Source organism: Mesoplodon bidens (genome assembly GCF_964165515.1).
Source record: "Mesoplodon bidens genome assembly, chromosome: 15".
Classification (NCBI taxonomy): domain Eukaryota; kingdom Metazoa; phylum Chordata; class Mammalia; order Artiodactyla; family Ziphiidae; genus Mesoplodon; species Mesoplodon bidens.
In genome coordinates, this window is record NC_138171.1 from 50,561,191 (window position 1) to 50,574,504 (window position 13,314).

The window sequence follows — 13,314 nt, forward strand, 5'->3', positions numbered from 1 at the left end:
GTGCTTTATATAGAAAAATACTTTTAAAAGAAGATATGCAGGCAAATCTATAGAGACAAAAAATAGATTATTAGTTGTCAAGGGCTGCAAGGAAATGGGGAGTGACTGCTAGTGGGTAAAGGATTTCTTTTTGGGGTGATTAAAATGTTCTGCTATTGATTGTGGTAATGGTTGCACAGCTAAAATACTAAAAAATCATTGAATTGTGTACTTTAAATGGATGAATTATATAGTATGTGAATTACATCTCAATAAAGCTGATACATAGTATAACTATAAATATATGGATATCTAACATTGGGTACATAGATACAGATACAGAGATGTAAGAATGTCAGACTAACAGTGGGGAGGGGAGAGAGAATGGATTTCGTGTGTGGGAGGTAAGGGATACTTTCTATAGAAGTATTTCTGAATTGTTTGATTATTTTACAATGACCATATATTGCCTTTACCTTTTAACAACCTTGAGCACTGGACTAGCACTACTACCAGAACTTTTGCAATCATGGAGACTTTCTATATCTGTACTGTGCAATACAACAACCACTAGTCACATGTTATTCTTGAGTAGTTGAAATGTGGCAAGTGAGACTGAGGAAATAAATTTTAATGTTATTTAATTTTCATAAGGCTGCCATATTGGTCAGCACAGCTCTAGAACATTAAGGCAGAGGGAAAACCCTTCTATATCTCAGGATCTCTAGGCCCAGGAGGTAAGTGTGAGAATATATGCACACTCATACCTGTGCATGTTTTCCAGGACGATTCACTTGCCATCTGAATATCATTTCCATCAATGCCTTTGAGGATGACATTTTAACCAAGATTTTCACTTTGGAAAAGGGTTTGATGTGATGTTCTTAAGGTAAGAGGTTCCTGTGTTATTGGCCTGGGGTCCTCAGTTCTGGCCCCTCTTTAACTGGTCTGCCTTCTCCTTCCTCCCAAGGTATGGAAAGTTGCTGGTACAAGCTACGATGACAATTTATAAAGCTGCAGTGGAGAATTTCTTGCCAACTCCCTCCAAGTCACACTATGTCTTTAACCTGCGGGACTTCTCACGGGTGATCCAAGGGGTATTGCTCTGCCCTCACACCCACCTACGGGTCAGCCGCTATCATTTCTGTTATCAAGTTCATTCAGTGATATCCTTGGCTACATGGAGTATACAATGATAAGAGTAATATCTAACTTCTATCAAGCATTTAATCTATGCTAAGCATTGTGCTAAGTATTTTGTAAGCATTATCTCATTAAAGCCCCATATCGACCCCAGGATTTAGAAACTATTTGAGAACTACCACCTCAGTCACCACCTGCCATTTATTCAAATAATTAACTGGATTTTCAGGATGTAGAAAAATTTATCCGGCTTTGGATCCATGAGGTTTACCGGGTCTTCTATGACCGTCTGATTGATCATGAGGACAGACAGGTCTTTTTCAACACGGTGAGGGAAACCACCTCCAATTGCTTCAAACAGTCTGTGGAAAAGGTAAGCCAGACCCTGTGATCATTTGGCCTCAGAAATTGCCCCAAATATTTTATCATGCTAGTCTCAGATCTCAGATTGTCTTCCTACTAGAGACTTACAGCTCCACTTTCTGAATCTCAAGAAACAGTGTATTGAGCCAACTAATCACTCAATTTGGTGATATAATAGTTGGCCCATTTTCACTTCACTTCCCTGGTAACATGTAAGTTTGGATACATTCAAACTTATGATTTATGATATGATTTTATTGTTTATGATTAATGTAAAATGCATTTGCAAGGTCAGTTAATTTGTGAGTTGAGAAATAAATACACCATGAATTTTCATGGTTTGATTGATGCCCTGGTAAAGCCTGAGTGAAAGATTGTCATGGTTTCCCGTTTGTAAATATTTTCTCTTTTCTATTTTGATATAAGAAGTTTTAAGCCTATGTATTTGCATCATCTAGTTCCACCTCTATTCTTAAGAAGCTACGATTTCTCCATAGAAAAAATTGCAAGTGTTTCATGTTGCATCCAGAGGCCAAGTGCAAAAGCACTGCCAGTTTCTAATATCAGGAAGAAGAGGCATCTAAAACATTTCTACTCTAGGGCTTCCCTGGTGGCACAGTGGTTAAGAATCTGCCTGCCAATGCAGGGGACATGGGTTTGAGCCCTGATCTGGGAAGATCCCACATGCTGCGGAGCAACTACGCCCGTGCCCCGCAACTACTGAGCCTGCGCTCTAGAGCCCGTGCTCCAGCAACAAGAGAAGCCAGCGCAATGAGAAGCCCATGCACCGCAACGAGGAGTAGCCCCTGCTCACCACAACTAGAGGAAGCCCTTGCGCAGCAACGAAGACCCAACTCAGCCAATCAATCAATAAAATAAATAAAATTTAAATAAATAAATAAATAAAAATAAAACATTTCTACTCTAGGTACAGAGTGGGGACCAGGGAAATGCCTGCACTTCTATTTGGTGAAGGAACAAGTACATTAAAAATGATGCCATCTTTCGACTACCTCCTCTTGGGATCTTACAATCTGACCACCAATGTTTTAATCACTTAGCAAACAGATTGACCCTTGCTTTCACACTCTTTTCTCAAATGTCCTTTCATCATAGTCTTTACAACCACGAGATCCACATATTTTGTTTAAAGAAAAAAAAATGTTGATGAACCATGACTTTGAAGAATGCTCAGAGGAAACAAATACATCCCCTGCTCCCTCCCTCTACACCTCCCAGCACCATGGTGGCTGGGGCTACTGGCTGAATGCCTAGCTGAGACTTGCCTTTCCCACAGGTCCTCATCCACCTGTCACCCGCTGGAAAGATAGTTGATGATAATATCTGTAGCCTCTTCTTTGGAGATTTCTTCAAGCCAGAAAGTGACCAAAAAATCTATGATGAGATCACTGACTTAAAACAACTCAAAGTGGTCATGGAGTATTACCTGGAAGAGTTCAACAAGATCAGCAAGGCCCCCCATGTCCTTGGTCATGTTCAGGTTCGCCATTGAGCACATCTCCAGGATATGCAGGGTCCTGAAGCAGGACAAAGACCACTTGCTCCTGGTGGGCATTGGGGGCAGTGGGCGGCAAAGTGCCAGCAAACTGTCCACATTCATGAACTCATATGAGCTGTACCAGATCGAGTTCACCAAGAGCTACTCAGGCAATGACTGGCGAGAGGACCTGAGGAAGATCATGCTGCAGGTCGGTGTGGCCTCCAAGCGTACTGTGTTCCTCCTCACCGATAACCAGATCAAGGACGAGTCATTCATTGAGGACATCAACGTGCTTCTGAACACGGGAGACGTGCCCAACATCTTCCCCGCTGACGAGAAGGCTGACCTTGTGGAGACGATGCACATGGCAGCAAGGACAGAAAGCGAGAAGATCGAAGCCACTCCTCTTTCTATGTGTAACTTCTTTATTGAGAGAGTGAAAAACAACCTTCACATTGTCCTTGGTAAGAAGAAGCAAATTCGGTTTGCCCTTTTCCTCTGGGTATTTCAGGATCTCCTGTGACTTAAGCCCGTTCCTCTTACAGTGGTGCCAGGAATGATCCAGCCAAGGCACTCACTCACCCACGGGTCAGTGCCTAGAATTCCTTTGGAAACTTCCACTCTCCTGAACAACTGTTTTAAACCTGTTCCACTCTCCTCAGTCCTCTGAATTCTCCTCTGAACCCTCTCCTTCCTTTTAGTACATTACCCGGCAACCTCACAGAACAGCACCTGGAGTTCTTCTCTCTATGAACGATATCTCCAATCTATCCAGAAACTTAGCGGTCATGTTTAATACTTCTCTCTTGTTACCATGTCCTGTCAATTTTTGCCTTCTCTCTCGCATATCTACCCACTTATCTCTATCTCTGCCACCTTCATATTAGCTAAGCCACTACCATCTCGCCCAGACCTCACCTCTACAGCCTTCTAACTGTTCTATGTCCACTCTGTCCATTCCAGACCTTTATGTTCCACTGAGTCAGGATGGGGATTTTTTTTCATGTATTGCAAATGTGAGCATTGTATATTTACACACATACACAAATTAAAACACCTAAATTGCTTTCTATTCGGATAAAGAGCAAAATTCCTAACCTATAGTCTTATAAAGCCACCTGCCAGGCTGTCCCCTGCATCCTCTCCACTCTCATCTCCAACCAAGCTTCCCCTTCTTTCTTTTTTAGCCACACTGACCTCCTCACACTTTCACCTGGGCATTATGCTTCCTCCCACCACACTGGGTCTAAATAAACAGTGAACAGAATTTGGGGCATAGAATCCGACCTTTGTGGTTGGATGGGGATGGGGTCAGAAACAAGCTGATGGCCCCACAGCTCTGTTATGTCTGTGAGTCAGAACAAACAGAGCACGTGGGTCAAAGGGCTCAAACCACTCTGGCTATGTGACCCTAAGGATCTGGAAGGGACAATGTGGATACTGGAGACGAGCCAGAAGGTGTTGTAATAAACTGAATTCCCATCACAAAGTTTCCTGAAAATATCCCAGGATTCCCCTGTGCTTCCCAGGCACTCATCCTGACTATTCCCAATCACACCCTGGAGTGCCAATAGGAAACATGACTGCTCCCTTACCCCACCAGAATCCTTGGAAAGACCTGCCTGTCCCTTTCAGCCTCCTTGACTTGGAGAAAGAGAACTAACGAAGTCTACTTTTCATTAGCCATGAGTCCGATTGGGTATGCCTTCCGGAACCCCCTGCGGATGTTCCCTTCCCTGATCAATTGCTGCACAATTTACTGGTTCCACTCTTGGCCCACAGATGCCCTGGAATTGGTAGCCAACACATTTCTAGAAGATGTGGAGCTCGATGACAATATTCGGAGAGAGTAAGTGTTGGCTGCATTTTAGTACAGCAACCAAATATTTCAAATGAAAATCTAGATATTGGCTCTATTCTTGTTGCTGTTTCAAAACTTACCATTTTATGTATAGAAAATGTCTTATATTTTAAAATCACATTTAGATATTTAATAAAACATCTTTGCTGAAAAAGAATAACATTTCATTGTTCAGAATTGTCCTAGAGATGCACTGTTGTCATAGCTATGAGAACCTGGATATAATACTATAGCTATTTCAACAGTCTTAGAGCATGCATTCTCAAGAGGGATGATATTGCTGCCAAGGGGATGAAAACTGGTTCTTGTGAGGATTTTTTGTTATGAAAATAACTTACTCTTTTTTTGTATAAAGCACAGATGATATACAAACGAAAAAAAAAAAGCACTGAATTTTGGCTACAGTAAGAGAAGGGTTAAAACTGTTGACCTCTCTAGGTGTCCCATGAAGGCAGGGGTCCTATCACCTTCCTGTATACTTCTGTATCCTTAGTGCCTAGCAAGTGCCTGGTACACAGTAGGTTCAATTACTGCTTATTAAATGAATGAACAGAAAACGAAGAAATAGGTAGCGGTCAGAATATTCATGGCTTTTAAGAACTTTGAACTTTGTTCTCTAGGCCAGAAGACCCTTAACCTGGGTCCATAGGCTCATGAACAGAATTCGGAGGGACAGTGAATGTGAGTGGGGGAAAAAGTACATCTTCATTTTCACTGACATCTAACTGATAACTTTGCATTTCTTTCAATGATGAATGTAGGCAATAAACCCCAGTAGGGTTGTGTGACTTTGTTACCAGTAGGAATCACAGTTATTTTCATAACTCATTCAGTCATTACAGATGCCCCAAATATATCATTTCCTTCAAAATGATGGTAGTTGTTAGACCTACTGTCCAATCTTACTATTTAATGCCACAGTCGGCAAATGATGATCCATGGGCCAAGTCTAGTTCACAGCCGATTTTTGTAAATAATGTTTTATTGGGAAACAGCCATGCACACTACAGTGGCAGAGTTGAATAGTTGCTCTTGAGACCATGTGGCTCACAAGGCCTAAATTTTTTATTTTTTAATTTTTGGCTGCGTTGGGTCTTAGTTGCGACACATGGGATCTTGGCTGAGGCATGCGGGATCTTTCGTTGCAGCGCACAGGCTCTTTGTTGTGGTGCACAGGCTTCTCTTTAGTTGTGGTGTGCGGGTTTTCTCTCTCTAGTTGTGGTGCACAGGCTCCAGGGTGCGTGGGCTCTGTAGTTTTGGCATGCGGTTCCAGAGCACGTGGGCTCTGTAGTTTGCAGCCCACAGGCTCTCTAGGTGAGGCGCATGAGCTCAGTAGTTGTGGTGCGGGCTTAGTTGCCCCGCGGCATGTGGGATCTTAGTTCCCTGACCGGGGATCAAACCCACGTCCCCTGCATTGGAAGGTGGATTCTTTACCACTGGACCACCAGGGAAGTCGTCCCACAAAGCCTAAAATATTTACTATCTGGTCCTTACCAGGAAAAGTCTGCTGATCCCTGATTTAATGCATAAATAAAAGCACACATATTACTATATCATAAATTTGGTTTTTAAAATATTTTGAGGGCTTCCCTGGTGGCGCAGTGGTTGAGAATCTACCTGCTGATGCAGGGGACACGGGTTCATGCCCCGGTCCGGGAAAATCCCACATGCCTCGGAGCGGCTGGGCCCATGAGCCATGGCCGCTGAGCCTGCGCGTCCAGAGCCTGTGCTCCGCAACGGGAGAGGCCACAACAGTGAGAGGCCCGCATACCGCAAAAAAAAAAAAAAATTTGAAAACTCTTTCAACATAATTGGATTCCTCTGTAACCATCTATATATTATTTTATGCAGTTTAAAACATTATTCTGCGAAGTCCAGAGGCTTCACCAGACTGACAAATGTTAAGAACTCTAGCTTAAGCCCTGGTGAGTCACAAAAGTGATTAAAGATAGAAATTACCTAATCACAGATCATTCTAGTAAGAATATATACTTCCCCAATTATTCTCGAGCTCTGTTGACATGCTTCAGAGAATTTGGGATTCTAGTGGGCCATAGTGAGTGGCTTTCTCACATCCTCACATCTGTGAACCAAGGCTGTACTGGATCTCTCTGGAGCAAGTTGGGCCTGCCTAACCACCTTTGTGTCCTCGGCAGGGTCATCTCCATGTGCAAATATTTCCAGGAGAGTGCGAAAAAGCTGTCGTTTGATTATTACAACACACTTCGCAGACACAACTATGTTACCCCCACCTCCTACCTCGAATTGATCCTAACCTTCAAGACGCTCCTGAATAGGAAGAGGCAAGAGGTGGATATGATGAGGAACCGCTACCGGACAGGCCTTCAGAAACTTGAATTTGCCGCTTCACAGGTGAGCGCTGCCAAAATAGTACAGGGACAAAGAGGTCCAAGACTAATTGGATGCGGTAAAGCACTTGTTCAGGTGCAGAAGTCAAGAGAGCACCAAATAAAATAAAGACAGCCTCTGACCCTGTGCTCGCAGAACTCACCCCACTTGCTTGGCCTAAACCCAGCCCTGTCTGTCTTTAAGATTTTGATGTTTTGTTCATCATGGATCTTTTTGAGCTCATTTTAACTTTTTACAACATTACAGTAAAATACTATTTATCTTGAATACTGAGTGTTTTGGAGCCCCCTTAAATTTTGTGCCCAAGGCAAGTGCCTTACTCACCTCACCCTTGCCCCAGCCCTGGATACTCTCGTGGGGAACTGGGCAGAATAAGGCAGTGGTTAAGAGCAGGGCCTGGACTCACATTCCAGCTTTATAACTTATCAGCTACAGAACCTTGAAGTTGTTATTTCACCGCTTAGAGCCTTAGTTCCCTCTTCTATAAAAAGAAGTGATAAGAACAGTCTTCACTTCATAGGGCTATTGTGAAGATTAAATGAGGTGACACAGTGTAACCCTTAGCAAAATGCGTGGCATATAAATTAGTAACTGATTTGTGCTTCAGCCACTTGACAAAACCATATTAAGACGTGGGTTTTCAGCACCAATAAAGAACTAAGGAAGGGATATATGTATATGTATAACTGATTCACTTCGTTATAAAGCAGAAACTAACACACCATTGTAAAGCATTTATACTCCAATAAAAACGTTAAAAAAAGAACTCAGGCACCTGAATGGTTTGCAGTAGGTTGACCTGTCACTTAGTATAGCAGACCCACCAACGCGCAGCACAGGGATGGGAAAGAACATCACGGGTGCCTCTGTTGCTCGGCTCCTGCAGTTGCTGGGTCCAGTTCAGGGTCCTTAGCTTTTAGAGAGATGCTGAAAATTGGAGTCTATCCAGACAAGGGTGAGCAAACTGTGTTGAGCAGCAAAATGACCTGAGACAGTCTAGACCAGTAAAGAGAATGTGGTGCCAATTAACATTACTTGAGCCCTACCACATGCCTGGTGCTCTATATGAGGAAAGTACTGTTATCACCACATTACACACAGAGATCAAGGACCCAGAGAGGCCAGGCAACTTGCCCATGATCACACAGCTTCGTGAGTAGCTGGTGCAAGTTGTGAGGCCAAAACTGAAACTTAGGTTTGCATGACTGCAGTATCTGTGTTCCTAATCAGGCCAGCATGCTATACTTCTTCTCTCATGTGGGCTTTCTGTGGACAGTGGCTTCAAGGTCATGAAACTCTCTTCAGATAATCATCTGAGCTGCCTTAGAAGGCAGAATCAGGACCAGTGGGGAAAAACTGCCTGGGGGTAAATTCCAGCTCCTTATCAGGAAATCTAATGTGTTCAGCTGCCTGAAAAATGGCCCAGCTCCCCTGAGAGGTGGCGAGCTCCCCACCATAGGAGTGTTCAAACAGTGGCCAGAAAACTACTTGACAGGAATTTTCTAGAGAGAGAGCATCAGACTGTTGGGAAAAAATGGCCTTGAAAGTTCCTTCTATCCCAGCTCTCTCAGCCATGTATGATTCCTTCACAGCCTTAAAAAATGTAGAGGTTTTTTCCCCCTAACTTACTTTTGTTCTGTCTTTCACTGCCCTCAACACTAGAGTGTAGGCTCAATGCAGGAGGGATATCTTTTTTTAAGTGTTGTATCTTAAAAAAATTTTTTTTTGTTTACTGTTATATGTATAGTGCCTACCACAGAGCTTGGTCACTACAACACATAGCATGAACTCAGTAACGAAATATTGAAAGATCAAAGAGAGAAACTCCAGCCAACAAATATGTACCCAGTACCATTAAAATCATTAGTATTTTCTGCGTGTATCATAGGTTAGAGAATCGTTTCAACTTTTGCCAGCCATGCCATTTTCGGCATTGACATAGCTGACCCTGCACCCCTCCCACCTTCCTCTCCTTGTTAGGTGGCCGTCATGCAAGTAGAACTGACTGCCCTCCAACCCCAACTCCTTCAGACCTCTGAGGAGACCGCTAAGATGATGGTGAAAATTGAAGGGGAGACGCGAGAAGCCGATGCCAAGAAACTTCTGGTGCAAGCCGATGAAGAAGAAGCCAATGCTGCTGCCGCCATTGCTCAAGGAATCAAGGTATAAACTGCTGAGAGAGAAGAAAGGGAATCAGCATTTTCAGGGTTCATCTGTTATCTCACTAGAGCCTAACAAAGTCTTGCAGAATATGCACGGTCATGCCCGTCTTGCAGAGGAAAAATGTGAGGCTTGAAAGGATGCTTTCCCAGCATCACATAGCTAGTAAATGACACCTGGCTCTCTCCAGGAAGCTTTATTGTTTTACAAATACTCTCCATCTCACTCAGAGTCAAGTCCTATAAGCCCCAACGAGATCTAACCTTATCTCTTATTACTTTCCCCTCATTGACTCTTCTGGCCACACCAGCCTCCTAGCTATTCCCCAAACAAACAAAAGGCATGTTCCCATCCCAGGGCCCTTGCACTGGCTGTTCCCTCTGGCTATCTCCTTCACCTCAATCATGTTTTTGCTCAAATGTGGCTGGCATGTCATAGGTGTGGAGTAAATATTTGTCAAATGACAGATTGTTGAATCTAGAGGACCCCATTTGAAGGTAATTCTTATACCAAAGAAGAACAGTCCTGGGAAGGGCTTCACCTATATTCAGGTATTAGAAGAAAATCTGATTAATGTTCATGTTATATATTTCCCCAAGCACTTTCAAGTATACGGTTCCATTATCACAATGACTTTGGACTTACTAATGACAGCCATCAATGTCTAGAAGTCAACAACACTGAGGTTCAGTGGTAAATTGACTTTGCAGAGCCACACAGCTAGTTGGTAGGATCAGACTCCAGGGCTCTTGGCACTTAGCTGAAGATGCTTGTCCCTGTGTCTCAACTTAGCAGTTAGAAAATTCTTCTGACCATTCTTCAAACAAGAGCTTGCTTCCAAGTAAAATGGTTTGCTTACATTGGTCGATTGTTTTTTTTGTTTTTTTTGTTTTTTTTTCGGTACGCGGGCCACTCACGGTTGTAGCCTCTCCCGTTGCGGATCACAGGCTCCGGACGCGCAGGCTCAGTGGCCATGGCTCACGGGCCCAGCCGCTCCGCGACATGTGGGATCCTCCCGGACCGGGGCACAAACCCGTGTCCCCTGCATCAGCAGGCAGACTCTCAACCACTGCGCCACCAGGGAAGCCCTGGTCGATTCTTTTTAAGCTAATGTATCATTTCTTTCCCCCGTAACAAGGATAATAAATGATGTCATGAGTACTGCAGAGTTGATTACATTTCATCTGCAAGCACTGTGCTTCACACGCCTCAAACAGCCCTGCTGCTCTGTGCACTGCTAAGCCACAGAGGTCATTTTTATTTTATTTTTTGGGGTGTTTTTTTTGGAGGGGCCTGTGTCAGGTCTTAGTTGCAGCCCACACGTGGGATCTTCATTGTGCAGCATGTGGGCTCCAGAGCGTGTGGACTCACGCGCTTCTCTCTAGTTGTGGCTGGTGAGCTCAGTAGTTGCTGCGTGCGGGCTTAGTTGCCCCACCCTGTGGTATGTGAGATCTTAGCTTCCCGACCAGAGATCGAACCTGCACCCCCTGCATTGTAAGGCGGATTCTCAACAACTGGATCACCAGAGAAGTCCCCACAGAAGTCTTTTTTTTTTTTTTTTTGCAGTACGCGGGCCTCTCACTGTTGTGGCCTCTCCCGCTGCGGAGCACAGGCTCAGGATGCGCAGGCTCAGCGGCCACAGCTCACGGGCCCAGCCGCTCCGGGGCATGTGGGACCCTCCAGGACCGGGGAACGAACCCGCGTCCCCTGCATCGGCAGGCAGACTCTCAACCACTGTGCCACCAGGGAAGCCCAGAAGTAGTTTTTAATTATATATATTTTTTATCATAGAAACAAATGGTGTCATAACACATACAAAAGAATTTTTAAGAGCTCAGCTTTAACACCTTTCCAATTTTCCAAGTTTTCCTTTAGTTCCTGTCTGTACACATGGATAGTTTTGTTATTGCAATCATAGCATAATTGTAATTTGCTTTATGCTTTTTAATTTCCTTAACAGCTTATCACAAATGTTTTTCCAAAATGTCATATAATCATTTTAATGACCATTTTAAGTAGGTGCTTCACCTATCAAGTAGCCATTCCCCTATTGGGCATTGAAGTCTGTTCCTTCCTGCCTTGTTTTCAGTGTTTCCAGAGTATCAACTGGAATCTCTCAACAGAGCTTTGGAGTTTTAAAAATGCAAATGCCCAGACCCAACCCAGACTGAATGAATCAGAGTCTCTGGGTGTGGAGCCTGACCATGAGGATGTCCTAAATGCTCCTCAGTGACTCTGATGCAGAGTCAGGGTTGAGAATCACTGCTAGAGATAATGTTACAATTAGAGGCCTTTTAGAGTCACTTAACAAACAAACTTGCTAGAATCCATGCCTTACCCTTAGGAAAGAAGCAGAGCTACCGGGCCACTGGGAGGCATAATGTGAACGCGGGCCACTAGTTGTCTGGCACATTATAAGAAAGTGACACAGAACTATCAATAATAGGACACCAGGGGCACCTGGGATGGTTGAGATCTACTGAGAATCCAAAGATGTAGCTGAGCCAATACCTGTAGTCTCCTCTGCCACCACACCCTTTCTGAAGCTGGTCATGAGAAGCAGCAGGGGTCAGCTCTGGTCCTTCCCCTTGTCTTGCACTCTGGCACATATCCTAGGGCTGAAGAAGGGGCAAACTAAATTGCCCCTGGGACTGAGCCATTCTTACCGTCCAAAGCAGGACGCTCCATTTTGATACTGGGGACATCTAACGTGGCTCATCTGGGGGTGGGGGTTAATATAAGGAAGCCAAATAAAACCTTGCTATAAGTTTATAGGAAAAGCAGAAAACCTCAAATAAAGAATCCATGATATACACACGCGTGTATATATACACATGTGCACACACCTGTATGTAAGAAGGTGGAACCTCCTTTATTTTGTTTGCTTATCACAGTAAACGTGCAGGACATAGACTTCGACACATGCTGCTTTTAACATTCTCTTTTGAAGTTTCACTTCAGTCATGGCTGTGTGATCAGTCCCTGCGCTGGGAGATTAACAGAAAATTCACTGAGTGGGGAGCCAGGGGCCCAGGGTTGGAGCTTGGCTCGTTGACTAACCAGCTTTGTGACCTTGGCTAACTCATTTTACTTCTCGAGTCCTCGTTTCATTGTTGTTATTGGAGGAAGATTTGGTAATTGAGCTGCTAAATGCAGTTGTATTTGCAGGGGATTGGGTCCAGCCCTCCCCACCGCCCCCCAGCCCTTGACCCCACAGATACCAAAATCCACAGATGCTCAAGCCCCTGCAGTCTGCCCTCTGGACCCGTGGTTCCAAATCTACGGGTACAGAGGGCCAACTGTAATCTATAAAATTCTGAAATCTTATAAAGTTAATCTTCCCTTTTTTAAAAAAAATTGAGATATAATTCACATTCCATTAATATTCGCCTTTTTAAATCATGCAATTCAGAGGTTTTAGTATATTCACAAAGTTGTACAACAGTCACCACTATCTACTTCTAGAACATTTTCATTACCCAAAAAGAAACCTGTACCCATTAGCAGTCACTAGCCATTTCTCCCTCTCCCCAGCCCCTGGCAACCACTAACCTACCTTCTGCCTCTGTGGATTTTCCTTTTTATGCACATTTCATGTGAATGGAATCATAAAGCAGGTGGCATTTTGTGTCTATCTGGCTGCTTTCACTTAGCATAATGTTCTCAAGGTTTATCCGTGTTGTTGCATGAATTGTTACTTCATTTCTTTTTATGGCTGAATAATATTCCATTATATTAGCTTTGTTTTCAAACAAAGAAATAATGGACAAAACATATACGGTCTCCTTTTCCCAGAACTCACTATCCAGCTCTAATCTCTATCCCCATTCCTCCTCCTTAAAGTCTTGCCTTAAACTCCACCCTGTCCCCAGCTCCACGCCTACCCCATCTCTGAGCTACAGTGCATCCCAGACCCTCACCCCATCTCTGACATTCT

At 43.8% G+C, this 13,314-nt stretch overlaps 1 protein-coding gene across 1 annotated transcript in view; it reads left to right on the forward strand.

The window, feature by feature from the left end:
- The window catches only part of DNAH3 (dynein axonemal heavy chain 3), a 192,218-nt gene that overhangs the window by 139,728 nt on the left and 39,176 nt on the right, over positions 1 to 13,314 (forward strand). Inside the window, 9 exon segments of the mRNA XM_081255161.1 lie at positions 764 to 826; positions 829 to 868; positions 950 to 1,106; positions 1,352 to 1,495; positions 2,783 to 2,962; positions 2,964 to 3,450; positions 4,670 to 4,835; positions 7,004 to 7,220; positions 9,198 to 9,380. Coding sequence (XP_081111287.1) covers positions 764 to 826; positions 829 to 868; positions 950 to 1,106; positions 1,352 to 1,495; positions 2,783 to 2,962; positions 2,964 to 3,450; positions 4,670 to 4,835; positions 7,004 to 7,220; positions 9,198 to 9,380 — 1,637 coding nt within the window.